The sequence below is a fragment of the Aspergillus pseudotamarii genome (assembly GCF_009193445.1).
Source record: "Aspergillus pseudotamarii strain CBS 117625 unplaced genomic scaffold BDV38scaffold_119, whole genome shotgun sequence".
Taxonomy (NCBI): Eukaryota; Fungi; Ascomycota; class Eurotiomycetes; order Eurotiales; family Aspergillaceae; genus Aspergillus; species Aspergillus pseudotamarii.
In genome coordinates, this window is record NW_022475133.1 from 29 (window position 1) to 28,016 (window position 27,988).

The 27,988-nt window shown below is 47.8% G+C and overlaps 8 protein-coding genes across 8 annotated transcripts; 2 read left to right on the top strand and 6 right to left on the bottom strand.

Moving 5' to 3' along the window:
* Positions 1-637: 637 nt before the first annotated feature.
* On the top strand, positions 638-2,770 carry gprM. Its single transcript, XM_032056328.1, has 5 exons — positions 638-1,023; positions 1,101-1,196; positions 1,262-1,416; positions 1,467-1,605; positions 1,660-2,770. The coding sequence occupies exons 1-5, from the start codon at positions 930-932 to the stop codon at positions 2,673-2,675; spliced, it is 1,500 nt and encodes a 499-aa protein (XP_031907302.1). The 5' UTR covers positions 638-929; the 3' UTR covers positions 2,676-2,770.
* Positions 2,771-6,279: 3,509 nt separating this feature from the next.
* Positions 6,280-7,993, bottom strand: BDV38DRAFT_27206 (8-oxoguanine glycosylase OGG1). The gene is made up of 3 exons (XM_032057423.1): positions 7,737-7,993; positions 6,869-7,680; positions 6,280-6,806 (listed from the first exon to the last, which is right to left on the bottom strand). Exons 1-3 carry the CDS (start codon positions 7,829-7,831, stop codon positions 6,409-6,411), a joined length of 1,305 nt encoding a protein of 434 aa, XP_031907303.1. The 5' UTR covers positions 7,832-7,993; the 3' UTR covers positions 6,280-6,408.
* A 1-nt stretch (position 7,994) lies between these two features.
* BDV38DRAFT_27155 (splicing factor u2af large subunit) lies at positions 7,995-10,635 on the top strand. The gene is made up of 7 exons (XM_032057332.1): positions 7,995-8,201; positions 8,273-8,298; positions 8,358-8,883; positions 8,946-9,559; positions 9,608-9,869; positions 9,918-10,129; positions 10,182-10,635. Exons 1-7 carry the CDS (start codon positions 8,174-8,176, stop codon positions 10,206-10,208), a joined length of 1,695 nt encoding a protein of 564 aa, XP_031907304.1. The 5' UTR covers positions 7,995-8,173; the 3' UTR covers positions 10,209-10,635.
* BDV38DRAFT_27182 (DEAD/DEAH box helicase) lies at positions 9,880-14,062 on the bottom strand. Its single transcript, XM_032057384.1, has 11 exons — positions 13,865-14,062; positions 13,508-13,814; positions 12,833-13,458; positions 12,667-12,768; positions 12,391-12,617; positions 12,310-12,343; positions 12,068-12,261; positions 11,147-12,011; positions 10,914-11,099; positions 10,703-10,853; positions 9,880-10,640 (listed from the first exon to the last, which is right to left on the bottom strand). Exons 1-11 carry the CDS (start codon positions 13,966-13,968, stop codon positions 10,521-10,523), a joined length of 2,916 nt encoding a protein of 971 aa, XP_031907305.1. The 5' UTR covers positions 13,969-14,062; the 3' UTR covers positions 9,880-10,520.
* A 4,235-nt stretch (positions 14,063-18,297) lies between these two features.
* Positions 18,298-18,938, bottom strand: BDV38DRAFT_288869 (uncharacterized protein; the record flags this gene model as incomplete). The annotated part of the gene is made up of 3 exons (XM_032061118.1): positions 18,298-18,362; positions 18,416-18,579; positions 18,628-18,938. 3 exons carry the CDS (start codon positions 18,936-18,938, stop codon positions 18,298-18,300), a joined length of 540 nt encoding a protein of 179 aa, XP_031907306.1.
* A 1,297-nt stretch (positions 18,939-20,235) lies between these two features.
* On the bottom strand, positions 20,236-20,940 carry BDV38DRAFT_288870 (class I SAM-dependent methyltransferase; the record flags this gene model as incomplete). The annotated part of the gene is made up of 1 exon (XM_032061119.1): positions 20,236-20,940. One exon carries the CDS (start codon positions 20,938-20,940, stop codon positions 20,236-20,238), a length of 705 nt encoding a protein of 234 aa, XP_031907307.1.
* A 2,183-nt stretch (positions 20,941-23,123) lies between these two features.
* Positions 23,124-25,700, bottom strand: BDV38DRAFT_276111 (peptidase M60, viral enhancin protein; the record flags this gene model as incomplete). The annotated part of the gene is made up of 1 exon (XM_032058151.1): positions 23,124-25,700. One exon carries the CDS (start codon positions 25,698-25,700, stop codon positions 23,124-23,126), a length of 2,577 nt encoding a protein of 858 aa, XP_031907308.1.
* Positions 25,701-26,467: 767 nt separating this feature from the next.
* BDV38DRAFT_27239 (Mss4-like protein) lies at positions 26,468-27,988 on the bottom strand. The gene is made up of 2 exons (XM_032057482.1): positions 26,632-27,988; positions 26,468-26,519 (listed from the first exon to the last, which is right to left on the bottom strand). Exon 1 carries the CDS (start codon positions 27,837-27,839, stop codon positions 26,682-26,684), a length of 1,158 nt encoding a protein of 385 aa, XP_031907309.1. The 5' UTR covers positions 27,840-27,988; the 3' UTR covers positions 26,468-26,519; positions 26,632-26,681.

A 27,988-nucleotide genomic window follows, 5' to 3' on the forward strand; every position in this document is an offset into this window, starting at 1 on the left:
TGTATCCTCATCATCCTCATCTTTAGGGCATGTATCATGTTGGCGGAGTCCTTTCCGGTCTGGAAGACTTCAACCATGGTTAGCCAGAACCTGACACAAACTGATTTAGGGCTTTGGACTTCTATAATTACTTCCAATTGAGCAAGATTGAAGAGAGAACGGACCCTCATCACCAAGTGGAGGTCCCCGGTACTTCACCTCCCAATCAGTGACATTTAAGGTCATCTGTAAAATTTCCCCATCGAGACTAGATTATAATACGGGGCCCTCGTGTGAGTAAATTAACCAATACTCCCCGCTCTGCATACCGTTTTTTGCTCACCTACGCCTTTAGCCCGTAGTCTCCACTATTCGAGTAGGGAATGAGCCATCTCTCCAGCCGATTGGAATCCCCGTCGGACAGACGTACAATCTTTGGAAGTTTGGGCTTGTCTGGGATCCTCCCTTACATTCTTCCCCCCCCTGGTGCCAAGCTCATCCTCGAGCTTCGTTCCAGTCACTCTTCCAACGATGTCTGTGCCCAATCAAAGTCGTAGATGCCGACGGGGTATTGATGCCTCTGGTGAACGGACCCCCCCCCAGTCAGTCCACTGGAACTGTCTCCCCCTCAAGCGATTGGGACCTTTGCCAGAACTGGGGAGGCACTAAGATGGCTCATCACTATTTCTAACTATATCTGACTATTGCCCCCCTCTTCAATGTTCTGGCTTCCCTCACCTTCTCACCCCAACCACGACGCTGACCACTATCGTGAGAGATCGTCTACCTTTCCTGTCAATTGCAGTCGTTGCGCGACTGTGAGCCTCTCTGTGGGGTATCACACTCGAGGATCTCTTCTGCGTCGCATTCTCGAGTGTCTGCTTCTTGCCGTTTTGCAAGGATATGACCTCCACCCGCGATCTGTCGCATACAACACCCAACAAAGATAGATGATAGAATCCCACAACATGACGAATCAAACATTGCATGGGCTCTGCCCGGAGCCTTTCCTCCAAGAGTCTTTCTTCCCGTCCACCGGTGGATGTATGTTCCTGTCGCCTCTTGTATCATTGGTTGTTGACCGGTCATGGGCTGGGGTGGACTAATCTGTGACTCAACAGTTACCTCAGGACGGTATTGTGCGAAGCTCCCTTTAGAAGACGGTACTATTTCCTGTTGTATTCCTTGTCCATTGGCAGACTGGATCTACGGGGAGGGTAAGTAGAGGTCTCGGTTCGCAGCGCGTTCCAAAAAATTTTCTAACACGATCGACCCTCGGTAGACATCACTACAAAGGCGCAAGCTGCGAGTTGGCTGAGTGTGGCAATCTTGCCTCTCTGCATTTTCCTCCTTGTTTCGTATGCGGTTCTTCCGGCAAAATGGACGCATCGTCATTACCTGAGCATCTGTTTTACGTTGGGAATTTGTTTTATGGAGGTATGTAGTATTAGATGCCCTAAGAGCGGTGGGATGGGCTGACCCTTTAGCTTGCGTTTATTATTCCTCTTGGTGCCAAACCCGACCAGTGTTACAACGAAATTACGCCGAATGATATGCATTCGAACTTATCCTGCGCATGGTCCGGCACTTTGCTCTTATTTGGAGGCTGGGCGGTCGTAACGTGGAGTACGTTGGTGCACAGCTAAACCACTTCGGGTGTCAACTGGCTAACCGTCACAGGCTTTATCCGTACCCTTGCATTTCATCTCCAGGTCTGCTGGGAGGTGATCCTCGGCAAGAAGTTCATGTGGGGGGCTTTAATCTGCGGCTGGGCTATCCCTGGTATCGGCATAACGGTCATGCTCATTTTGACCGGGGTATCCTTCCGCTTTGGTGACGTGTGCCATATTAACATCAAGTATGGAACCAAGGATTACTGGGCGCCGGTCATGGCTTTCGCTGGGGCTTCTCTGATTCTGCAGCTCGCGACGATGGCGTACTGTATCCACGTCTACGTGAAGTCCATCTTTGACACTGCCGACTCCAGCACCAACAGCTCCCACCTGCCGTCATATACATCCAGTGTCCGTACCGTCACGGCGCGACAGGCATACCGTCGCATTCGACGAGTCCTGCAGTTACAATGGAGAGGAGTCGCCTTGGTTCTGATCATCATCGGCAACGTCATCTTCTTCGCAGTGATTTTCATCCAAGTGAACAACAAGACAAGCCTGACGCCCGAGAACCTGGAACGAGCCCAGCCCTGGCTTCTTTGCTTGGTTTCCTCGAAGGGTGACGTCAAGAAATGTCAAAGTCTGGCCCACGCCCTTGGCCCGAATGAGGCGACGATCCTGGCCCTATTGATTCTCCTGTCGCTGGTTGGGTTCTGGAACTTTATCCTGTTCGCACGCCCGGGGATGTTCCTCGGCTGGGCCGAGTTCTTCAAGACCAAGTTGGGGCGGAACCACGAGTTCGTCTCTGCAGATGCTCGTGCGAAAACCCCGGACACACGGACGTACGAGATGCTGGAGAGCTCCGCACTCGCATCCTGCAAATCGCCAGAACCAATCGTACGGTCCCCCAGCCCAGCGCGGACCAAGAGTCCAGAGGGGGGTCACTACGGACGAGAAGCGCGGTACGTGCGGCCGTCGATGAGTTTCTCCTCGCCTCGGCCACCTAGTGCATCACAAGGACGCGATTGGGATCCCCAGTCCACGTTTGCTCAGTCGAATCATCAGCACACTCTGTCCAAGTGATTTCACTGATTTCTTTTTCTTTCTTTCCCTTTTTACTTCGTTTTAATCAACGAAAAGCCCTGTACATTTCTTGTATGATGTATGATCCTATACCCTATCTGTTTCCGTGTTGCATAGCTATTTTCTGTTCTATATTAGTTTTCAATCATCTCGAATGATACTGGAAGAGACCAAAATCCGGTTCACCGTTAACCTTCATTCCTTGGAACGTATCAAACCCAAAATGACTGCAGAAACCCCAACAAAGACATAATCTGAACAAAGAGGCGGAAATCCGGACCCGATGAAACCCTCCCCCGCATTTTGGTAAGCTTCGAACCATAATTGAGGGTTGGTTCAACTAACTGACTAGTGTAGATACGTACACAGTAGTCCGATACGGGACCCTCACTAAGGGTTCCGGAGCCACACCCGTCCTCTGACCTTCCTAGACCCTCTCTTCTACACATCATCTCCAACCTAAGCCAAACACCAAAAGTTATTTCTTCATTATTAGTGAGGTAAAACATTTTTTAAAAAATAAAATAAAATAATATCACAAAAACTAAAAAAGATTAAACCTAGACTATACCACGCATTAACCCAAATCCGCCCCCCCGTAAATCCTCCCACCGGAACAACTTCACCAATCAGATCCCCTGAATAATCCCACCAGCCGCGGACCCCAGAACCATCACATGTGAAATCGACTACCCTAACTCTCCACGTTTTCCCGACGAACGTCCGCACCATGGTTTAGTTTCTTCTAGAACGGTGGTGATAGTCCTGTCATTCATGGTTCTCCCGAGGTCCCCGGGGTGGATCGACGGTTGGCTTCCAAATACCAATTGCCGTTGTTTACTACTTTCAGCTAGGATCTACTTCCGGGGATGGGGTGGTGGGTTTTTCTTTTTGTGTCGTCGTTGGAGGGACCGGTGGAGTTCGGATGAGACTTTTCTTTTGTCCACTTTTCCTCTCGTTACGGTTGCATTTAGATCATGATTACGACGCTGCCCCGTGGGGTAAGCGAACTGGGTCGTGCCTTGATGCCGTAGTGTACAGTAGTGGAGGTGAGAAGTGGAGATGAGTGTTGGGAACTTGGGACGACATGGTATGATCAGATCTGTGGCATGATCGGTTCCGGGGTATACGTGGATTTTTTTGCGGGGGATAGCGACGGATCTTTAGATCTTTGGATCTTAGTCGGCGGTGTTATTACTTATTGATTGATTGTCGATATAGGTGGTTGGTGGTATTGTGGTTGAGTTTTAATGAAAAGTGAGTAAGTACTCAGTCACGATTGAACTATATCACTGTAGGTATGTACGTACGTACATACATACATACATACATACATACATACAGTACTCCGTATACCATGGACAGTACCCAACGTCTCGACCATGTACCAAGACCTCGTTGACCTTGGCCCAACGTTGCACAGCTCGAAGTTAGATATCTCGCGTATCTGATCCGGTTGGTGAAGGCGACGGGTCTGCCTTCCGCAATGTCACTTAAGGTTCGTCCCTAGTTTAGACAGAAAACGAGAATATGAGCTTGGGCCGAGGGTTCAAAGTGGACCACGTTCACATGTCGCACGTTGATTAATTCCCACTCGATCGGCCATTGCCGACTGAATCATTACAAAACATGACGTTCTTTGTGCTTGGACTTAATTGGTGTTGGTATTGGTGGCGAATACTATACCTGTTTTCATATTATATATTGATATACCCTGGGGATAGGGTTTGATAAGGAAGTGAGCGGTCACTTGACCTGGCCCTAAAGGCTGGCATTTACTGTTTTGGGGGTAGTTTATATTAGGTTTTTGTTAACACTCTCTTACTGAAACATGACAGGGGAAGCAAGAACTTGGATACAAATTTGGGTTTCCGAGGCGTCGAGAACAAAGAACCAGGTGTCGTCTGCAGGATATCTCGATGCTTTGGTCTTTGTTGCGGTGAATCGGTATATGCTTGCCGAGCCACGGTGCACTTGCATGATCAGGTACCAGCGTTGCCATTGAGCTCCTGTCAAGCTTTGACCTCCGAAGCTCGTCAAAGAGCTACCATGGGTCATAGCGCGCGATGTATCGTGGCTTGTTAACAAAGAATCTCGCTACTGCTACCCGATATAGCACCGCGGGAAGTTTGGGGATTCGGTACTCTTCAACTTGCATGAACATCTATTCGCCCTAATGCAAGTGAGAGTGTGGTTGTTTTCAAATATCCTGACTTGTCTGCCACGACTGGTTGTATCTCGAACGTTGCCGAGTGTGACATCTTCGGTTAAGCAAATCGGTTAAACAAACAGGGCTACCAGAATGAGGTTTCACTCTCTCATGGATTCGGCTGACGTGTTGATGAAGGGAATTATGTGTTTAGCTGGCTGGGACATATTCAAGGTGTGGCTCTGTGTTCCTGTGGGAGGATATCAACCCCCCCAGACAAGAGAGCTCTCTTCTCTGGAGGATTCTTCGAACTGCCTATTGTTCGACTCTTGATGTTACCACACAAGACATCTATATCAACATTAACTTAGAGTGTAGACGGGTGTATAGAATCTCCTAGATTTCCCCGTCAATGTCCCCGAAGCCATGCCGTAGCGATCCTGCAATGAAAACCCGATGTACACAAGGACTGCGAGGATACCCGGACCATGTATCTTCAAGATAGTTAACAACTCAAAACAAACACGAAGCACCTTCACAAAGTAAGCAGCAGATGGGAGTTACAACATGATATCCTGATTATAGTGAATTGGCATGATTATATCCTATACATCCTAGATACCAATCTCCCAGCCCCGGTTCCAAGAGGCATACATCTTCACCAGTATTGTAAAGATGTATAAATTTACCAAACAAGCCTGTCCATGAAGATTGCTTGTGTCTTTCTGCGGAAGTATACCACGAGATGACCGTGTTTTGATACTAGTTTCATACTGGACTGGCCACAGCAGATGTATCGAACTAGATTGATCCAGTTGATAGTTTGTACACACCGGCATGGTGAACAGTTCTGATGCCTTTGGGGCATGAGGGTGAGATATCTCGAGGTATCTGCCTTGCGTCCCATTGGAGACATGCTGAGAACTACAAAACGTGTACATTACCTTTTGGAGATGTGCTCTAGAGACTCTTGATGGCTATCTATGTGGGACTTAAAAACAAGGGGGCTGATGGGTCAGGAGATGGGGGTATACGGCATAGAGTTGTCTACTTGAGCTTTCGTCTTCACCGATATATCTGCTGGCATAAATATTCCTTTTTCTTTTCTTTTTTCTTTTTGCGAATTTCTGGTGTTTGGTGCTGTGAAGAGACGGGGCTTGTTTTATGTTCTGGCATCCGGTCTGCAAAATGGAGTTTGTAAGGTTGGTTTGGATAGGGTATAGGTGAAACTCCTTGAGAGCAAAAATACTAGGCTAGTAGTTAATATCCCTAAGTCAAGAATACTATGTCAATGATATTCATGTTTGGGCCAGTGCTGACTTTTGAACAGCACAACCGGACCAGAACAGGATTGACTCTTCGAATCTTGCAAGCCCGCACTCAGGCACCTAGGCGTGCTTGGTCAACTCCACTAGGCTATATAGATGATTCATATATCCATCTACAGATTCAATATGATACTGTAGTGCGGTAGGGTTATCATGCTAGTCTCAAAGCGGTGCATATACTTTGTACATTCTATGCCATCTACATATTAATCTTTCCACACACCTCTATAAGAATAAAACAACTCGAATGAAATGGTTAGCGGTTCCGAAGCCGCTTTGACATCCGTCTTGTCGTCTGCGTCTCAACAATGGTCTTAACGTCCTTCTCATCACGGGGTTCGGTCTTCACCTTGCTTTCGCTCGCAGACCTCTTCACTCTTACAGCTGTAGTAGTAGTGACTTTCGTAGTAACCTCAACTTTGCGATCCTCGTCCGACTCGTCCTTGACCTTGACTTCCACTTCCTCCTTCTTCGAAGCAACCAGTCGATCCGAGAATGTTCTCAAATTAGCGGTAAATAAAACACTCTGCGCCCAACCAGCCTCCTGTCCCCAGAGTTTGCGAAAGTGGTTGCCCACAGCGTCATATGTAGCTTTTGTTAACGATTTATGGGCACCCTTGCCAAACTTGTAATCTCGCTGAGCTATTTGCCAAACTGTTTGGTAAGGGGTTAGCATTCAACAACGTCCGCAAAAGAGATAGTAATGGGAAAAGTACCGTGGGTATCAACCGGAACAGACTCCCCCCAGCCCAACCCCATCAAACAAACACAATCCGCAACCTTGGGCCCCACACCCTGCAACTCGAGCAGCTTCTCATGTGCCTCGCGATACCCCTCTCGGCCTTCCGGTCTCATCTCGCCGCCGGTCGCAGCCTCAACCCCGAGATTGGGAGACTCAGGGTTCCGCAAAGAGTCCAACCACCCTTTCTCGCGCTGCGTTGAGACAATCACTGCCGTTTGATATATGTATTTGGCACGGTATCCGAAGCCCAGACTACGCAGTCGACTCTCCACATCATCGCTGGTTAAGGCCTCGGGTGGTGGGAAATCATGGTACGCGCGGCCGTCAATAGAGGCGATGAAGGGACCATAATTGATGCAGAGCTTCTCGACCATCTGGGAGATGCGCGCGATGTTGTTGTTGCTACTGCAGATGAAGGAGACTAAAGCCTCCCATGCGTCTTGACGTAGGATGCGGATTCCGGTGAATTGAGGAGCTTTCTTCTTGAAGTTGGGGTCATTGGAGGACCAATAGGAGTAGAGGGATGTGAGGTTGGAAGCAAGATTGAAGTAATGCGTGAGGATAGGAAGGATGTCATCTTTATCGGATAGGGGGTGGTCTACAGGTTTGTCCGAGTCGGCGCGAGAGGGTGGATGTGATGAAGGTGGCGTTGGGAGAGGGATTGGGTTGGACAGTTTGGGAGGTAGGTAGGTCCTATAGTATAGATCTGTCGAGTCCTGCTTGAGAGATAGAAGGCGACCATGGAGAACACACCTCCATTCATCGCTGTCAGGTACGTTGTGCCATCTAGATCAGTTAGCCAATGCGCCGGATACGTTAGGAGAAAAAGGGGTGGCGCTCACCGGAATGACTGCCCACAACGAAGCGTCGTATTAATGCATAGCTCGCTAAGACTAACTGGCAGTCTACGCCATTCTGAAAAGGCCCCGACAGTCATGATAACTGTATTGAATCGATTGGAAACTCCAAAAAGAGACTCATATCATATCAGCGCAGATAAAGATTCTGCCAGTCCGGATAGAAAACGGAAGGCGGTCACTCCGTAGACACACGCGCTAACCGCTTCGACTCTAGACGCCGCGGCTGCTCGCCGATCGTCACGACTGGAGTTTTCCTCAGCGCAGCTCCGTCGTGCAAGCACCCTCTCCCTCATCCTGGATTGTTGGTTCTCTGCCCTGTTGCCCGTTTATTTTGACTAGAGGCATACCTCGAGGGCTGTTGCTTTTATACATTTATCCACAACCAGAAACAGCAAGGAGCAACGAATCCTGAGCTCAGTATGAACGGCGATACGTATTCGTCCAGAGGTCAGTACTTACAATGGAACTCCTACTGGTGACTGGTATATTGAATGGTCATCTAATAATTATGGTCGCAGACTCTGGCCGCTCCAGGGACTATTACGTGAGTGCTTCATGGTGGTCATGTTCCCTTCACTTCATAACTAACGAAAGCCCCATCAGCGCGACGAGCGACGAGAGCGCGGAGACAGAGGAGACAGAGGAGACAGAAGACGTTCGAGATCCCCCCACTACAGCTCTAGAAGTTCCCGACGCGAATATGAAGTAGATACGTACTCGTCGAGCCGTGACTATCGCGCCAGAGAACGGGAGGACCGCTACTCCAATCGGAGGGATGATCGTGAATGGGACCGAGACCGCGGCGGAGACCGCGGCGACCGCCGACGCAGAGACTTCGATGACCGGTCATCTCGACGTGATAGGGATCGGGGAGATTTGTTCGAAGAAAGACCTAGACGAGACGGCAGAGACCGCGAGCGCGAGCGCGAGCGCGGCGATCGTGGCGACCGTGGCGACCGCGGCGACAAGAGAGAAAGGCGGAGGAGTGCGTCACCACCTCGGAAGAGGGAAGCGACGCCCGACTTGACAGAAGTACAGTCGGTTCTGCACCGGAAACGTCGTCTGACGCAGTGGGATATTAAGCCTCCTGGTTATGAAAATGTGACTGCGGAGCAGGCCAAGTTATCAGGTGAGATTGCTTTCATATGCCGTGGATTCGCGTTGAATAGAGAAAGTTTACTTACTTTGCAGGCATGTTCCCTCTTCCGGGTGCCCCACGACAGCAACCCATGGACCCCAGTCGCCTGCAGGCTTTCATGAGCCAGCCTGGTGCTGGAACGGCAGAGAGCGCCTCTCTGAAACCATCCAACTCCCGCCAGGCCAAGCGCTTGTTTGTATCCAATCTTCCTGCGAGCGCAACGGGAGAGAACTTGCTGTCTTTCTTCAACCTTCAGCTCAATGGTCTGAATGTCATTCACAGCGTGGATCCCTGTATCTCAGCCCAAGTGTCCGATGATCGTAGCTTTGCACTCCTGGAATTCAAGACGCCCAACGATGCTACAGTCGCTCTTGCTTTCGATGGAATTACGATGGATGAGAATGAGGCTGCCGGCAACGGAGCGGCGAACGGAGCACCCCAGGGCCTTGAGGTACGGCGACCCAAGGATTATATTGTTCCAAGTGGCAATGAGCAAGAATACCAAGAGGGGATATTGTTGAACGAAGTTCCCGACTCGCCCAATAAGATTTGTGTGTCGAATATCCCTCACTACATTCCGGAAGAGCCTGTCACGATGCTTCTCAAGTCCTTCGGCGAGTTGAAGTCTTTTGTTTTGGTTAAGGATGGTTCAACGGAGGAGTCTAGGGTAAGTCCTGTTTAACGACAGACGACAGGCTGTTACTAAGTAAGCTAGGGAATTGCATTTTGCGAGTACGCTGATCCGAATGCGACGAGCATTGCCGTGGAAGGACTCAACGGTATGGAATTGGGTGACAGGCATCTCAAGGTTGTGCGCGCTAGTATTGGAATAACGCAGGCTGCCGGACTCGACATGGGTGTCAATGCGATGTCGATGTTTGCCAAGACCACTTCTCAAGATTTGGAGACCAGTCGTGTGCTGCAGTTGTTGAATATGGTGACGCCAGAGGAGCTCATGGACAACGATGATTACGAGGGTATGTACTAACGCTACGCCATCATTTGTGCTTTGCTAACGGCAATAGAAATCTGCGATGATGTGCATGAAGAGTGTTCGAAGTATGGTCAGGTTGTTGAACTGAAGATTCCCCGTCCCTCCGGCGGCAGCAGACAGTCTCCTGGTGTCGGCAAGATCTTCGTCAAGTTTGACTCGGTGGAATCAACAACCAATGCGTTGAAGGCGCTTGCTGGTCGGAAGTTCTCTGACCGGACCGTAGTGACGACCTACTTTTCTGAGGTACGTATCTGTCCTCCCTGCTGGAGTCCGTCTCATTTTAACATTCGCCTAGGAAAACTTCGATGTGAACGCCTGGTAGTGTAGACGGTGGGAGTGGACATCGTTCGATTGCTCTAGTTTTTCTACGTGTCTTGACCATTAAAGATGCTTAATCGATCAGATTCCCTGGGTTGACCGGACCTGGTGCAGGCTTGTCTGGCCGGGGTTATACATTTATTGCGTGTGTATCATAGCGAGAATATGAAATTGGAGTGTATCATCTAACGCGATTATCATTGTAGATCTGTCACTAACAGGTTACGCACGTTGATCCATCGAATGATGCCCGGCTAACGATTTGCTTCGGAGCTGAAGGGCAGTGAGCTGAGGCATCGTCGTCACGGTACCCCTTTCAATGGATATCTGAAGGATGATCAGAGGTTCCTTCATCACCAGCAGCAGATGCTTCCAAGTCCTTTTTGAAGTCCATTTGACTGATCTTCAATTTTTGCGTTTGCTGGGAGCACATGGCCTGTAGGAATGGCACAGTTAGCTCATAATTGACTAAACCTTGACAAAAGAGATTTAACGGACCTCCTCAATACTGTTCTCAACACGGTAGCGGGTGACTAGGACTTGCTGTTCCTGGCCAAGGCGAATTGCTCGTGCAATAGCCTGGCTCTCAACACTAGGATTCCATTGTGGCTCGACGATGAATACCCGATTGACGGACTGTAGATTCAGCCTGCTTCACTTCAGCCAGAGCATTCTTCATAACTAGGAAACATTAGAAAGCAGGCCGTACCCGAAAGCTCCTGTGCCTGTTGTCATGATCAACACGGGGACCGTCCTCGTGCCATCGAATATGTCAAGAATCTTTTGGCGCTGAGATGTTGATGTTTTCCCGTCAATGCGCTCAAATTCTATACGTGAAGCTTTCAGGTGCTTTGCTATCAGGTCAAGGGTCCGTGTCCAACATGAGAAAATGATACTGCACCGTTGTCAGTGATACGAAAGGCTTGTACTGATCGACCATACCTTTTGGTTGTCCCTATATCCCTCTGCACGTCGGATATAAGCGCCCTCATCTTGGATGAGTAGCCGTCTCTGTTTAGATGATCTGTATCGTTCCGGTTTCTCTGACTTGACGCGGCGGGTATATGGCCACGATAACGTGCCCCCCTAAGAGACTGACATAGTGGACAGTGGCGCCTCTCCTCTGGGTCTGACTGAATGCTGCTGCCCCAAGAACAATCATCACAAAGGACATGCTTGCAACTCTCTACATACTTTGGCCGTCTGTCATGTGGTATGACCGGCAAAGGCTGTCGGCAACCTGAGCAGCGGTTCAAGCTATCCCTCGTCATCGAACAGACAGGGTCCAATTCATCCTCCAGCAGGTTCCTCTTAGCCCAAGAGAACCGGGGCTGATATGTTCCATGATTACAAAAGCTCCTTAGCTGCAGAAATACCTGGAACATGCCAAATGTGTCTGCTTGCTGATTGTATTCCCCAGCTTTTTGGTGGATGAATCGCTTCATGTCTTTAACTGTAAGCTCATACTCGGCACGTTCTTCAGGAGTAAATTGCACAAGACGTATCTCTGATCGTTGACCTGGCAAATCAACGCGCTCTATTGTTCGCCGGAGACAGACAGCCTCCAGAAGAAGTATGAGCCTTTCGATTGCTTTCCGCTTGGTTGCCCTGACTCCAAAAGGGTTAGCTATCCAATGACTGAAGTTTCTGGGATCGTGGAAAGGCTTCAATTGTATAAAGGCCAATAGTGAGCCTAGATCGCCTAAGCTGTTCTGGATAGGAGTTCCCGAGAGACACCAGCGTGATTTGGCTCTCAGTTCGACCACAGCCCTGTGGAAAGTTGTGCTACGGCGACGTATCATGTGTGCTGAACCGGGTTAATATTATCGCTTCATGCACATATTGTCCAAGTTAATGACCAACCTTCATCTAGGACAACTCGATACCACGCAAAGTCATGTAGCGGGCTCTGCCCCTTTCCGAGGACCTTTGCATCATGTTCCTTTGCAAGAGTGTTATAGGTGGTGGTGACAATATCATATCGGTCGATATTGCTAATAAGTTCCTTCCGCGATCGTCCATGGTATCTCATCATCTTCATGCCAGCATTTAGGTGACTGGAATATTGTTAGCCTCTTGGAAGAACACGCTGAGCGGTTTCTTACTCGTCAATTTCCCTCTCCCAGGTGTTAATCAGCACTTTAAAAGTTAGGTTACCCATATGATCTAGGCGCAAGGATCCTTACCGCGCGAGGGAACAATGACCAACGTCGCTCGAGTAGGCGTCTCAGCAAGGGATGCTCCTGGAGGAGCCTTTACACTTTCAACCCATTGGCGTGCTTCTCGCAATGTCTTTGCCATAAGAACGAGTGTAGTAAGAGACTTTCCCATGCCCATCTCATCAGCAAGGATCCCTCCACCGCTCTCGTCGGGTTGCTCTTGCTGCTCGTTGCCGGTGATGACATGGCAATACCTAGTCCCGGTCAGCGCCAATGCTTCAGAGTTGAAGCGAATCTCCATACAGTTGCCCCGGGCCCATAGGCTTTGGTTTCCAGAGGCGATAGTCCTCTGGGATAGCACCCGTCTCTCGTTGTATCATGAAATCCAACGCTTCTCCTTGATGCCTATTTTATTGCACAGATTAGATCCCAGTATATCGTCGAAGGCATACTATAATTGGTAACTGACTGATATAAGGTCCTATTCAATGTCTCGCTCCCTCCTAGTTGCCTAAGGTGATCACCTCGCGTTAGTGAATTAAAGACCTCGTCAAGGGTCTCCCTGAGGCCCTCTTCCTGCTCAGGCGTATTTTCCGACACTTCCACCTCAGTAACAACTTCCTCATCCTCTTCATCGGTATCTGTCTCATCCATCCCGTCTAAGTGTAGGATATGTGGATTGTCATATCTGACCCCTACACGACAGTCATCCGGGTGTTGGAGGAAGAGATCCTTCTTTGAAAGTTCCCTCCCTACTTCATCGCGATCAGACTCTCTTCCATAAACGTTGAGGCTCACGCGAATCGCCGCATCAGCTGGCTTCCCAGCACGACGCAGGAACTCAATGAGAAAAGTGAGATTGGTGAGAGCGTCGATCTCGAATAAGGGCAAATCAATAAGCCCTTGCAACGCCTGCTCCATCTTTTTGGATAGATAGCCTAAATCCGTGCCGTCAGGAAACCTGAGGGAGAGTGGCCCGCCGCCAGACAAGTGGATGTTAAGGGTTTGAACATGTTGGTTATTCTCTTTAAGTGCTAGTATTTTAGTTTCTAGTTCTTGGCCTTTTCCTACCAATTTAACCTTCTCATGGACGAGCTGGGTATACGTTAATCTCAGATTGCTTGTGCAGGGGATTTTGACCAACCATTCCATAGCAGATCTGCTCTTCGTGTCCACTGGACGCGGCATCCACCATCGAAACATCGACGTTACCCGCTGGCCCATCGATAAATTCGACCCCAGACGTTGATGCCATGGATGTACCACTCAACCCTACCTCATCAGGCACCGGCTGCAAGAAGGGGGTTTGATCAAAGGAAATGGCGTCTAGGCCCGGAATAGACGCAAGCTGATTTACAAACATCATGTCCTGGTCACCGAAGGAATGGTTGACCGACATATCTGTTGGATAGATCATCGGGTCGAGGTGGTCCTCTGTTGGGTTCAGAGCCCTAGTCTTATCAACAGTGAACTACGATAAGGTAGTGTGGCCATCGACTACCAGTCAACAGGCTCTTCGAGCCTCGGACGGACGCGCCGCATAGGATCTGTCCATTCGTCTCCAGCGTCATTGTCCGTCGGGTTGAGAAGTCGTCTGAGTGACATCTTCGTCGCTTGCTCAATCAAAACGTCTGCGGTGATGGAATCTGAGTCCCATGAATTTTTTGGTTGGATTGACCAGCGACTGAGTTATAATAAGCGGAAAGAAAAGCAGGTCTGTATCTCTGGGGGGGGGGGGGAGGCACTGGTCTCACTGCTGAAGACGAGGCTGAACTAGGGTTGTGTCGTAGGGCTTAGATAAGCCCAACTGCCCCTCCCAACGTCCCCTCCAGAGTGCTAAAAGTGCAGTGCTTGAGCCGCAAGGATGTAAAACCCACGTGGGTCCGACGTGTTCTAGGCTCTAAGACTGCAGTACTCTGGCCTTATGATGAGGCGACACGTGGTTGCCCAGGCGAGGCTGACCCTGGGAGCTCTCAAGCCCTCCAGCGCGCTAAACCTACAGTGACAACCCTTGTCGGAGTAGGGGCCTAGGAGGTTGTGCATTTGCAATCAACCCTGAATTGAGCTAAGAGTTGCAGTGCTGCCTTATGGGTACTGGTTGTCAGGTGACACACTCAGTCTCTTTTAGCGCCATGAAGACATCGAATCATAACCCATGCCTCTCTATCCCATTCAACTTTAGTTCGTTGGGGAAGAGCTATTGGCAAATTGCTAGTGGGGGCCCCATAAGTGGTACTGCACGTTTAGAATCGAGAGATAATAGGATCATATAAATCCCCTGCATCCCAATCCAGTATACCTGAAGAATAGCATAGAGCGTGTGCATTCAAATTCCAATCAAAGCTTGCGGTAAGACAACTAACTATCACCTCTGAGTTTTGTATTCTAGTCGAAGAAGGCAAGCACAATGTAGTGACACGCACAATGGCTTTGGCATTTAGATTACATGTTAAGACAGTGGTATAACATCTGATAAAGCGACATTGCTGTCTCTACAGCTTCAATTGAATAGTACTTAGATAATGACATGGTTTACAGATAAAGTTGCATCGCTATTGCCTCTCATCCACCCCAATTCTGGTACTGTGGGACGCGACGTCATTATAGTCATTGCCAAACAAATAAACATGACCAAACATATGAATGAGGTCGCTTAATAATATAGTCCGTAATGCGATGTTAGGAGATAGTTGTTTAGCTGGCATGACTTCCAGGAGATGAGATGCTTCACAATACTTCTAAGTGAGCTAGCTTCGCAAGCTTAACAACAGAGTAAACTAGAGACCATGATGAGCAGCTCTAGTATGTTCAAATGCGTCTAGTATCCTTTTCTTTGATTCAACGAGACCCATTCCAGCCTCACATCCCTACATAAATCAGCCCTAACTTCCTCTTCAGTAGCCCATAGATGAGCCTTGTGCTGCTTAGGATCGATCGTTACTTCCAACTGTTCTTAATCTGAGTCATCAGCTACCACCCGGAAAATGAATATCTTCCAATTCCCCCTCCCACGAAGGTCACTCAGCCCAGAATTACTGTCAAGCCACTCAAACTCCCCCAGCATAGCCGTGACAGCCGATGCGTTGGAGGCCAGTTTCCTCCTCGAGCCCGCGCACAGCGCAATCAAGGATTGTTTCGTCATCGTTTGCCCCGCCCCTAGGCACTTCCCATGCATTGGGAAAGTCGTCGTCGGCAATACGTTGTATAAGCAATACTCGACCTCTGTGAATAAATTACAGATGCGCCGAGGACATGGTCAGAGGCGTTTTGTGATTTGTAGGTGTTGATAGGGATTTTGTAGGGCTCTAGTATTGATGAGGCATGGTATGGGTGTATTGATTGTTGAGTGGGCAGTGAGGCTGTGATTTTGATTGTGCGAGTTCCTGGCAAGAATTCAATTCGTATATTCACTTTGGAATTGAGTTGAGGTCTGTTGTCGTTGAATGTTTATATTCAAATGGGTCTCTCCGTTGGACATTGATTGACTCATACTCGTTAGGGACAAACTCTGGATTGTCTTGGATAAACCTAGGAGTTCTACTTTAGCGAGCTAGCTCTTATTAAAGCACATTAATCTATGTAGTACAACTCTACGGCTTCTTATTGAGAGGAAAATGCTGTCGCCTATTGATTGTTGGTAGGATGTGCATAATTCCATTGGCTAAGCGGTCGTCAGAGGGGCTGAGCTGCTGGAGTATGGGAGTAACTGTCAAGTTCTAAATCTGGAGGAGACCGAAGAAAAATCTCGCTGCTGGTGATCGTAGCTTATATCTGTACGGTCACACAATACAAGGGAGCACGCGTCGTGAGAAAATGTATTAGCCTACTTCGATACCAGGGCCTCGCTACTGATCTAGAACTTTAAACCCAATGAAAACAAGTATTCGAGTAAATTGACTACCGAAATCCTTAAGCTATCATAATCCAAAGAGCGACATGAGCTTCTCAGTACATTCGTACTAGTTGATACCATCGCTACCGTGTCTTTTCACGGAATACCGCTCTGCTTAAACCTTGCATCCAGCTGTCTGCTTGGCGTCACTCAAGGTGAAGCCAGATCCGCGAACCTCGGGATAAGCATTGATGTTGCGGCAGTTGGTTGAGAAGCTCTCCACCATGTCATTACTGACTGGACAGGCCCAGGGGGTGTATTCATTGTTGCAGGGTATACCGACAGCCTGGCAGGGGATGGGGCTAGTGTTGCAGCTCATAATGAGGTAGTTGCTCTGAGCTGAGATGGCGGTAGCCAGGGTGAGAGCGATGGCAGTGTATGTGAACTGCATTGTGCTGAGTGAAGGGCTGATTAGATGATGTACATGGTATACTGATAGTCTTAGACTTACAATGCGGTGGACCCTGAGGGGTTTGTAGAAGGCAAAGCTTGACAATGTCGTTTGTTTGAGATTAGATGATGTTGATTGTTGGATAATTGCAGAGCTCAACGGGCTTCCTCGTCACTTAAATATTCACCGAGGCTATAATGGATCAACCAAGTAGTATGACGCAGCATCCTAGCAGATTTGTTCATATTCAAATAAGCATTATTTAGGTCTGCTAGCATCTGGACTGGTCATTGGGCCGGAGGCCGGATGCTGGGTCAATTGTCAAGTGATCCCTGTTGGTGTTGCACGAATCTTGGACTAGATTACGCGTGCACCTCTTTTGATATCTCTTGTCAGAAGAACATAGCCTTGGTGGAGATGATGCTGAATTTCAAAATAACCCTGCTGGGCGTGCTCTTAGATGTGACATCATGACTTGATCAGCGACGGGATAGGGATATAAGTTGAGCTGGTCGCATACGCACTGATTGTTCAAGATACTTGATTACAATGCAGTGTGATAGCACACTAGATATATACAAACCACGCATTGTGCCCTACCTATGGCTATATGGAAACTTGGCAAATGATAGGTTGAGAGTTTTGTGTAATATGCCTGGAGCGTCATCATTTCTCGGAAGTAGTCGCTTGCTGTGGATAAAAAACATATATGGACAAGTAAGCTATTTGGAGCTGAGTCGTGATGACAGGCTGGGGTGCCCAGGCCCAATTAGAAACTTGTCTGCTTACGTCTTGAGCATGAGAACTATCAGGCTGGATTAGTATTGACGTCAACATTTGTCTCTTGAATGACTTTGGCAACCACTGGTAATCGACTGGACTCCTCCATAACTTCACATTTTCGTATTAGCTACACCATGCCGTGGCTTTTCCCATAGCCCTTAATTGTTCCAACCGGGTAAAAGCAATAATATGGCCGCGAATTAACGATGGGAATGCATATGGAACGCTCAGATTAAGAATGCCTCGATCATCTTCCATTGGGGTAAAGTTAGATTTGTAGTTGGATACCTATTATCCTGGCACAGTAGCTCAATCAATGGTAGTACTATGTGCTTGGGTATCGCACAGCTGCACTAGTAATTGGCTCAGTTTTAGCTTCTAAATGTCGGTAGCCGGGGCATGTTGCACTGATGATCCCAGTGTGCTATATGTTGTTCTTGGCTTCTCAGATGTGTGACCCATGGAACTACAGTATTGCTTTGTGAGCCATAGTAGGACTGATTCTGTGCCTAGTATGATTGACTCCAGCCACTAGTATACCTTTTGAGCGTCAGAAGGATAACTGAGATATTCAAGGGAGATAGCTAACGAACGTTTTCTGTGCAGCTTTGACTAGGCATAACTTAGTATGCTCTCTAAGATGGGTAGTCTGTGGTATGCTCTCGCCGTTGCGTCTCTAGTGTATGCTTGAGAAGAATTATAGACATGTCAATTAGACTAAAAATTGGAATAGTCAATCAAGGCAGGTTTAAATTATATAACGAATGACCGATATGTAATCTCAAATTTAAACCAGGTTTCACTAGCAATAACCGTTACTATACCATCACCCTAGGTAAGAGACCAAATCCGAAACGCTCATCACCTTTCAACAAAGGCCATATTCCCCATGGCATCGTAGAACACCCCCGTTACCAAGCTCTACAACACCGTCTACAACAGTCAGTTAACACAACAGTTCAACTTTTATCGCACCATATGCTTACCTAGATTGAACGTCCTCAGACCCATGTTGATAGCTGTGGCAAAGTCACGATGCGGCTTAGGCTCGGGCACATTCGCGCAGTAACAGAAAAGGTTGTCGCCCTTTTCCTTTCTCTCGAAACGACAGTCCCAACAATTCCCATTCCATTCCGCAAGTCCATATCCACTAAGATTGTGAGCTATTGGTTATGCTAATTAGAGGGCGTAGACATACCTCTTTTGTGCGGTAAATTGATGCGTTCTTTCATTCCAACCAAGACATTTGTTCAGACACAAAGCTCCTGTCTGAACTTGACCCTTCTTGTCGGGATTCTTGCAATCAAATGCCAGACTTTGTGAAGGTGGTCGAGTTTGACCTCTTTGAGCTCTTGCACCCATTATCTCGAGTCCATGACACTGGTCCAGCATATATTTTCTTTCGCCAGGGAATGCGGATACGCCTCTTTTCGCGGCAATCGTGTCGTTGCTTTGACTGGCAGCGAAGGCTACCAGCAATGAGGAAAAGACAAGTAACGGCCAGTACATTTTTGCACTCTGTCGAACGAGAAAGGATGGGCTCGTAGAGCTGTAGGAAGAGGTGGAGGAAATAATTTATTATTGTTATTTTTTCTTTAAAGAAAGAATCAGGAAACTATCAATTCCATAATTGTCTTGTGTAGGCGCTACACAATTTATCTGAATTTCACTGTCTTCGTCACAGTAAACTGGACCCGCTCAGTTGAGATTGCCCCTGAGATGAGAAGTAAAAGTTTCCGCCTTTCTTTATGGAGTTTGAATTCTGTGCTACAGCGTAGAGATCAGCTCTACCAATTGCTTTGTAGCCGCCCCTTATAAAGCGGCCTGAGCATCCACCTCGAAACATGCTTCTAAGAAATGGGGCAATAGGGCAAACGGGATGGAAGTCTTTAGCCTGTCCATATCAAGACCCATCGATTTAGGCCGAGCCCCATATTAAAACATAACAGTTTGGATCATATATCTTGGATCTTTAGGGAGATATCTTGCTTCAAATCTAGATGGTAGAAATTGGACTACTAATCTTCCCCAGCGCCCTGGACCAAAGCCTCCCTCGGCAATTTATATTTCATTCAGAAGCGAGTATAAAGATACCAACTGATCAATCTACGTATCGGTACACTAGACTGCTACCATGAACTGGCGATTGAAGTCTAATTTGTGCTGCTCAATGTCTACTCTCCCAGATCCTAAGGTGTATTAATGAACATGTGGTAGATAACTTCCCTGTAAATTGCGGTCTACATGATCATGTAACAGTAGGATGACTATTAGTGTGTCACCACCCCAAGGATTTGAGCCCTAGTGCCCTGCATCCCAGACACCATCGGCATGACACCTTACTTACCTGGGAATGTGGTAGACGCCGTCATTTCTGAGTTAGGAAGGAGTACCGTCGTAGTAGGCCAACGGGCTACAGGATAGATAGTACGAGGAGGATATATCGTGTTCGGATTACTGGGGAGAACGTATATGAGTTGGAACAGATCGAATCGCTTGAGGATCTGGATCCTCTGCGTAATCCAAATCTATATAGTGCCTTAGACGCCTCGCGTGCAGCGGGGTTATTGTTGCTTGAGGCATCTGCCGTTACAATTTTGATGGGTCCATAGTAGATAGGAGGAATCGGACCTCTGTTTACCGCTAGTTGTGACTCCTTTAGCTTTAGACCGAGATTACTAGACTAGCTAATACCGAGTATCATCCACTCAGCACCAATACCTTCATTCCAGTCCTACCATATCCCATTAGATGATTCCGTGCACCAGCCCCAACGATACACAGGTAGATCTACTCGAACAGATCATCATTTCGGTCTCCAGGCCTGAAAAATCTGGCGTGTAGAATCCAAACCCTCACCGCATAGACTTAGCCATTGCAGGTCAATGAATCCCGCTTCATGAGCACAAGAGTTGTACACTTGCCGCCGAAGCAGGTAGGCATCAAACGAGACAGTCTGATCCTGATCCGAAAAAAAACGGTATTTCACGCCATCTGGAACATGCTCGAGGAATTGCATATCATCAGTTGAACGTTCTCCATCATCATCATCAGCAGCAGCAGACAGACTGTCGAGCCAGTCGAAATTAGGCACGATTCCGATGCATCTACCACCGGGCTTCAAGTTACACATGATGTTCTGCCACATCTTCAATTGATCCTCGGCAGTAGGAGCATAGTTGAGAAACCACATGGCGAGGACAAGGTCGAACTTTCCGACCTCCAAGGGCTTGCTGCAGTCTGTGACACAAAACTCAAAGCGACTGTCCCCTTCATGCTCACGTTGCGCGACTTGGACCATAACGGGGGAGATGTCTAGCCCCACCACTCGTCGTGCTCCCTGATCGACTGCTTTCTGTGAAAAGTAACCTGTGCCGCAGCCTAGGTCGAGTACCTCCTGTCCCTCGAGGTTGCCAAGATATTCAAGGATCGTCGCGGTTTGGGCCATATCGCGAGATCGCTTCTTGATGTGATTATAGTTGGCGCCAATCTGGTCATACTGCACCGACATGGCTGGACAGTTGAAGAAGATAAATGTTATAGATCTATACGAGAACACGGGATTCTAGTGACTTGCACACCAATCAATATTGAGGGTGCAACGATGAACTGAATATGAGGAGGCTTGTAGCTTAAAAGGCTTTGTAACCAGGTCTATCTCTGTCTGGTGATGTCCATGGCTATTTACCATCTCAGTTTTATAGACTGGTGTAAAAGCGGTGTAGCTCGGTCACATGAGTGACTCCAGAATACAACTGGCCTTTATTAATACTACAGTAGATAATTATTATTGGTCCATTTGGTTTCGAGAAGTATGATTGCGTCCTCTTATTTCTAGCGTCCTACGGGCCCTTCAATAATCAGGACGAGCGGGTGACTGGCTGGCGGTGGCCATACTCGGTATGTAGTATGATCTACAGGTTGACAACACATATATGCCAAGAGCTGAAGCAACCCCCACTTCGCGCGCACAGATCAATTTGTTCGGGGAGATAGATGGCAGCCGTAGATGCTTTCATTGGATATAGTGCTGAAATGAGGGGCATACATAGTATGTCCATATTCTGCTGTATAGGAGCTGAAAACATGACGCAAGATCTCGCTTCTCAACTTTAGTATAATTAACTACTATCTATTTCTCGTTGAGTCCATCCTCTCTCGAAATCTCTTTCAGCCATCTCCTATAAATATTGAAAGATCTCTCCAAAATGCCTGTATGTTCTGAAACATTACGAATATAGTTAACTTCTGCACCGTCCAATAACTACTGAATCATTTGGATGAGGTAAACATGCTGATAGTTAGGTGATCGAGCTACTACGTGACATCAACAGCTTTTGTTGTACTTGACAAACGATCAAGGAGGATTACTATTATAAATATACAGCGAGAAACTGTTATGTGCCAGAAATAGGCTGAGACTCACTAACTACAGGGGCATACAGAGCAGAATAAAGGCAATTTGTTAGCTGTTGGATTTGAAGATCCTGGTCTTTTTACGACGGTAACTCCCCTGCCCATGAGTAAGTTTATTTGTGGCACCTAGGGCTTCTGCGGAAACTCTTTCTTAATATTATAATATAGGATCCTCGAAAGCAATGGTGTTCAGCGAGGAAACTACGAAGTAATTAGCCAGATGCCTCCCATGATAATCCTTCTACAGTAAGTATTGAACTTATAAAGGAGGGGGGGACATCAGGGAAAATTGGAGAGCTTGAAGCTTTCAGTATCACTATAAACTGACGGTTAACATCAGGCTGAACGATGATGCTATTGGTGAGCTTAAGAGTTTTGGTCCAGTGGAGGTCGAGGTACACTACTAGATATACACTGGAATATAACATCAATCTCTTATTTTACTGAGTGAGATAGAAGCAATGGTATAAGTCGTCGCTTACTAGATCTCTTTCAATATCCAGTAATGGCTTTTTTAGGGTCATACATTAATTTAAAGCTTCCAAAAGTTGGAATCGGCTGATTCTCACGCATACAACTCTTGTTTTTAGCGACATTATATCCTCATCCGGAGTGTGGCTCTATGTAGACGCCAAGTCGTTTAGTCGCTAGATAACATCATACTCGCCAATAGCGTTAGTCCGTATTGCAGTGATCGAGCCCGAACTAACGATACGTACATAACAAGCTAGGGCAAAGTGCCCAATTTATGATCGTGAATGACATATTTGCATCATATTGGAGGTAAGCTATTATGTGTTCATATCTCGACTATTATAGGTTATTTGAATACTTTGCCCGATGTACTAGATCCACTATTGATGTACTATGCTAAGGGAAATATTCTTTTCCATCAGTCTAAAAGATAGCACACCCGAAGGAAATTCACAAATAAAAGTTCCGTATATCCAATGCTATGATTATCAATAGCGGAAACCAAGCAACACAACAAACATCTATCGTACGGAATAAAACCCTAGACTTCTATCTAGAAGATACAGAAGTTTCAAAAAGCGCCTTGTCGTGCTAGAGCTTCAAATGATTCATAACTCCACCAATAGATCTTGATTGAGCAATACCATCAGCTTCTCGCTTAGCTAACCCTCTACTTTCTAGAAAATGACTGCACAGGCTGTGGAATGGGAAATGGAAAGTCACTAGGCTAATCAGAGATGTTGCATCCTTGCACTACATCCCCACTGGCAAGATCCAAAGATCAGACGACCTTTGCCCTCAGAGTCAGGTTTTTGTAATCAGCTCGAGCCCTGTGGAGGTGACGCGGTAGTTCTGCCTTGTTTCACGATCAGACAAGCGAAGGTCTCGCATGTTGTTATTAATGAATAGGCGGGTCGGCGCTTCCTCATGACGGATGTTGAGCACCTCTCCCCCGTATCCAGAAATAGGCAAAGCCCAGCTTTTTGCCGTCTGAGATGTGCTGCCCTTAACATCCAGATTCAACAGCTCGTTACCATCAGCATCTAGAACCTGCAAGGAGGCGTACGTATCGTTGAAATAGTGATGAGCCACACCGTCCCTTAAAGCTACAGTCAGCTTCCGGCCAACTAGATCTAACTCTGCTGTCAGGAACTGCCAATCCCCGATGCCTTTGAATGCAGCTGTGAAGGAATTGCCGAGCCCTTCGCTGGGTGCATTATTGTCGGATGGTATGCAGTCGGAATATTGTTTCAGCAGGTCGTCACGTTGAGAGCCAGTAAATTGGTCGATGGCGAGCCAAATTTCCATCTTGCTAGGACAGTCAGCGTGTAGTAGAGTAGGGTGGCTCCGCAGCGCAGTTGCCGCCGCTTGTATCCGCGCTAACAAGGCAGCCAGTGGGTCGTTATTGAGTGACTGGTTCTTCAGACCACTGGAGGTTATCTCGAAGATATTCGTCTTTTGGCTGTGGTCGATTACTCCGTCAAAGTCTGGTCTTAGCTGAATGCGGTGGCTAGGCTCCGCATGATAGACCTCGAGGGTGTAGCCCGGCTTGAAAGGTATTTGGTCATCACGTAGTGTTGCCCCAACTCCTGGCATTGTTGCGCGGAACTGCTCCTTGCCGGTGTTATCTTTAATGACGACTTCTGCGTATGTTTCATTGCCAAAGTAGGAATGTGGGTCTTTGTTAGTCACGGCTACTTGGACGACATGATTTGCTTGGTCGACTAGTATGGTGCTGAACAAATCGTCCCCGAGACCTAGCAGCTTGATCGCTTGGTTGGTCACCTGAGACCCGGTTTGTGGGACAAAGTTTACTTGCACCTGAGCTGATCCAGGCTTGACAACAAGATACCGTTGATCCACCTGGTACTTATTGTTCCGTCCCAGTGGGAGACGCAATGTATATACACCGATAGGCAGAGCTCTAAGGGCTATATCCTCGGTCTCAATAGGGACCTGGCGGACATAGCGGGAGCCATCCAGCACTGTAAGAGTCTTCCCGTAAATTTGACTGAAGTTGTCGATCTTGAGCTCGAGGGTGACATCACCTTTGATCCCACTAGCGAGCAATTGCGAGACGTTGACCAAGGTGAGAGGACTTTGCAATTTCAGCTGCTCCTGGAGTTTCGTCAAGGTATCTCCATCGACAAGCTGATTAAGAGGATAAACGGCTCTGCCCTGACCGAACTGGTTGAGCTCACGCTGTACTGGCGAGATGTATCCATTGCATAGCTCCACAAACGGCGTTACATCAATGTGTCCAATACGGGAGAAGCTCTCAGAGAGCATATCCAGAAGCAAATGATCAGTGGAATCGAAATGTGGTTGGTTGCTCACCAGGCGATATTGCTGGCTGAAGTCAGCAAAGGAGTCGGCACCTGCCTTTTCCACCATCAAGACGAGGAAGTATAGCTTCGCGCGAAGATCCCAGTCATTGAGAGACTTGTGCGACGTGATGTCATCAATGATACCTTGCTCAACCTGCGCTTGCTTGCCATAGTTATAAAGCCAACCTTCCTTATACTTGCGGTCACCTAGGTAAGCGCTCTGATATACAGCGGCATAAACGTTGTTGGACACTTCCCCGTTCCAGAAATATCGGTCATTGCGGAACGACATCTGATAGCCGTGTCCGATCTCGTGTAGATTGCCCCAGTTGCTCGGAGACGGCAGTAACCACCACTCCTTGATTGCATTAGTCGATGCTGCAGTCCAGTTCTGGCCGTAATACGCCCCGCCAGCTCCGTGTTTATCAGCCTTCATGAAGTAACGATTGGTACTGTTCAGATCAGAAGGATGCTCTGGTTCAAACGATAACCCAGCCAAGGCATTGTAAAACGAGAAAACTGATTCATAGTATCCGATCAACCCGTCAATATCGTCCACCTCCCGCGGATGTCTCAGTGCCTCCTTATCAATCACGGGTACGAGAACTTGGGTGTAGCTGGAGTCAAGAAGCGCAAACTCCGACCCCTGATTATCCCAGTGATTGAAGAAGTCGGTCTGGCTTTGTCCCTTGCGATACACGGGCAGTTGCTTCGAACCGTCTGGATATTCATATTCAATCACTGGCTCCACAGTGGTATTTGAGCCATCAATATACGGCGTGTCAATGAATGGTACAGAGACAACACTCGCAGTCAGCTCGGTCCAGTCGCTACCCACTTTCTTGGAAGCCTCTGTTTGATTATCGTCGTTCAGCAAGCGCAGAGTGAGCTCGCGAGTGAATTCAGTATTGGTTTGACGAGCCTTGATAGTTTGACCTGCGGCAAGGACGATGCTCAGATGCTGGCGGTCATGGTCAATGCCTTTGCCCATTCCTGCCGCATCGAGCCATTTTGGACGTGGGAGAATGGGGATGTGCTTGGTTTTGGTAGGCATGATATGCAAACGGTGGTGCTCACAGAGCAACAAAGGAATATCTCTAAGGCAGAAGAACAGGCACTAGCCTAGGAAACACAGAAATGAAGCTTGGACTATTTTTAGGAATTTATGCGGGTATTGATCGACCTGGATCGGTTTGATCTCCATTCTTCGTGGATATTGTGTGTATTTATATGTACCACCGAATGGTTCTGGCCAACGCGCATCACATTTACCCTCTCTTCAGCTCACATCGTCATATCATGTATTATCGTTCATGTTTGAGAGGCTAGCTGAGCTCGCTCTCAGCTCGACATCAGCTTCTATTCCCCGCGTTTCCTTGTACAAATAGAAATTCGAAGAAAATGCGTACCACGCCAAAAGAGGAAATCTTGGGCCATCAGTCCATCTTTTCACAGCGAAACTAACGTCTTTCAGGTCTGACTGCTATGCATAATATGCAAGTTTTTGCAGAGTGGAAAATGCAGCCGACAAAGCTTCTGTTCCTGATTGGCCCGGATGATCGTCAGCTGGGTAAGTAAGGCATTAGAGCGTCTGGGAGCTCAGGAAAAGACGAGATTCGTCAAAGACACACTCACTCGGAACTCAGAACCTGTTTCATGGATGACAGCTGTATGGACTAGCTGCAGACTCCTTGGTTCATGGGGACCCGTAGCTGCGGTGGGATGTCCTTGTGAATGTGGTGCCAAGAAGGCTTCAGCTCTGTTGTATTGCCATAGGTATATCGCATAGTCACTATAACGAGAGTTGAAAAATGTAATATGTTTTAAAAACACCTTGCTTCGGTGGTCGGTCACTCGGCTACAAGCCATCATTCTGGGAATCTGGTACTGCTAGAGCGTCAGTGGTTAAGTAAAACGACGATCGAGGCAGTTACGTTAATACAATCCATATCGCTGGATCCAATGACTAGACATATTAGCCTCACCTGCAATCCTCCCGTCTCATGTGCATAAGTGATATAGCATTTGGCCCAAGCTATCCTACTTTAAAATACTCCAATGTCCCATACCTCTCCTTTCCCCACTTCTTCAGCCCCTCATCTAGAGACTTTGTAAACCCTCCATTATATCGTAAACCATCTTCAAGATAAGCGATTCTCCCAGTCCTCCAAACGACCCAGCTCTCCGCGAGCACGGATTTCGGGTCCTGTAAGATACCAACTGCAACGTCCACTATTCCCGGGCGATCATTACAAGAATAGAAGACCACAGCACCACATGTCCCACAAAACGTCCTTACCACTCCATCACTCGATGAATAGCTTTTGGAGGACCCAATAAGTAAACTTTCTGGCGGAGAAGGCGATATATGGTTCACCGGAACGAACATCCAAGCCGCGACATTCGCCCCACTGACCAAGCGGCAATCATCACACACATCCAATGCACCTAGCCACTTGTCTTCTTTCCCTTCCAAAACCCATTTACGATTTGCAGGATCTTGAACAAAATCCCGACCAGGCCGGGAGATGGTGAATGACACCCCTCCGCAATGACACTCGGCCCGTAGAGACCTGTCATCGCATTGCGGTGCCTTCGAATTGTCCTGTATGGCGGTCTCCTTATTCTGCTTCTCTGAATTGGATATGGTAATTTCACGCCCTTCGATCTGAGACACAAACTCGAACAGCCCGGTCTTAGTACTACCGTTGGTGTAAATGTGTGAGTTTATTTGCCAGACACTTTCGTCTCCGCTACGGTCGAAGATCGCGCTGGATATCATCCAGCGACCATCTGCGTGATCGCGGTCACCAATATGACAACCACATTTGCTACAGAAGAACCGAGTAGATTTGGACTGTGGGTATGTATACGGTGTCAATTTGTCCAGGCTTGACGGCGAGATGAATTCGGGACGAATATCTTTGGGAAGCGGGGCATGGAAGCTGCAGAGGGCTCCATGCGTATGGCGGCATACACTGCAGTGGCATAGATGAATGTCCAGCGGAAGGGCATCACCAGGAACGGTGACTGTGAAATGCACAGATTGACAGTGGCAGGCTGCAGTCAGGGTCTTGTATTCTTTGCTAGCAGCCATTTTGCGATGAATGTATTCAACATATGGAGGCTGTGATGGAAAGCAAAAACATGTAGGATGTGAAGGAGGGGATCCAGCAATCAGGTGATATGACATCCCGTCTCAAAGTAATTATAACTCGTATTCATCCTCTTGGGGCAGGTGAGCCAAGTGCGACAGAGTTATTAAGGTTAGTGGTTGGTCCACTGCTCTCCGAGACCTTTCTTCTTATGGTGGTTCCAAACACAGCAAAGTAAAGAAGCAAA

Excerpts from the sequence above, each read along its gene's own strand:
- gprM (XM_032056328.1), top strand. The coding sequence starts at position 930 with ATGATAGAATCCCACAACATGACGAATCAAACATTGCATGGGCTCTGC. Across the intron at positions 1,024-1,100 it reads CTTCCCGTCCACCGGTGGAT|TTACCTCAGGACGGTATTGT; the intron begins GTATGTTCCTGT and ends GTGACTCAACAG. Across the intron at positions 1,417-1,466 it reads TGGGAATTTGTTTTATGGAG|CTTGCGTTTATTATTCCTCT; the intron begins GTATGTAGTATT and ends CTGACCCTTTAG.
- BDV38DRAFT_27206 (XM_032057423.1), bottom strand. The coding sequence starts at position 7,831 with ATGACTGTCGGGGCCTTTTCAGAATGGCGTAGACTGCCAGTTAGTCTT. Across the intron at positions 7,681-7,736 it reads CGTTGTGGGCAGTCATTCCG|ATGGCACAACGTACCTGACA; the intron begins GTGAGCGCCACC and ends TAACTGATCTAG. Across the intron at positions 6,807-6,868 it reads TGTTCCGGTTGATACCCACG|TTTGGCAAATAGCTCAGCGA; the intron begins GTACTTTTCCCA and ends CTTACCAAACAG.
- BDV38DRAFT_27155 (XM_032057332.1), top strand. The coding sequence starts at position 8,174 with ATGAACGGCGATACGTATTCGTCCAGAG. Across the intron at positions 8,202-8,272 it reads CGATACGTATTCGTCCAGAG|ACTCTGGCCGCTCCAGGGAC; the intron begins GTCAGTACTTAC and ends TTATGGTCGCAG. Across the intron at positions 9,870-9,917 it reads GGACAACGATGATTACGAGG|AAATCTGCGATGATGTGCAT; the intron begins GTATGTACTAAC and ends TAACGGCAATAG.
- BDV38DRAFT_27182 (XM_032057384.1), bottom strand. The coding sequence starts at position 13,968 with ATGTCACTCAGACGACTTCTCAACCCGACGGACAATGACGCTGGAGAC. Across the intron at positions 12,344-12,390 it reads GGTCATTGTTCCCTCGCGCG|TGCTGATTAACACCTGGGAG; the intron begins GTAAGGATCCTT and ends TAACTTTTAAAG. Across the intron at positions 11,100-11,146 it reads GATATAGGGACAACCAAAAG|TATCATTTTCTCATGTTGGA; the intron begins GTATGGTCGATC and ends ACAACGGTGCAG.
- BDV38DRAFT_27239 (XM_032057482.1), bottom strand. The coding sequence starts at position 27,839 with ATGTCATATCACCTGATTGCTGGATCCCCTCCTTCACATCCTACATGT.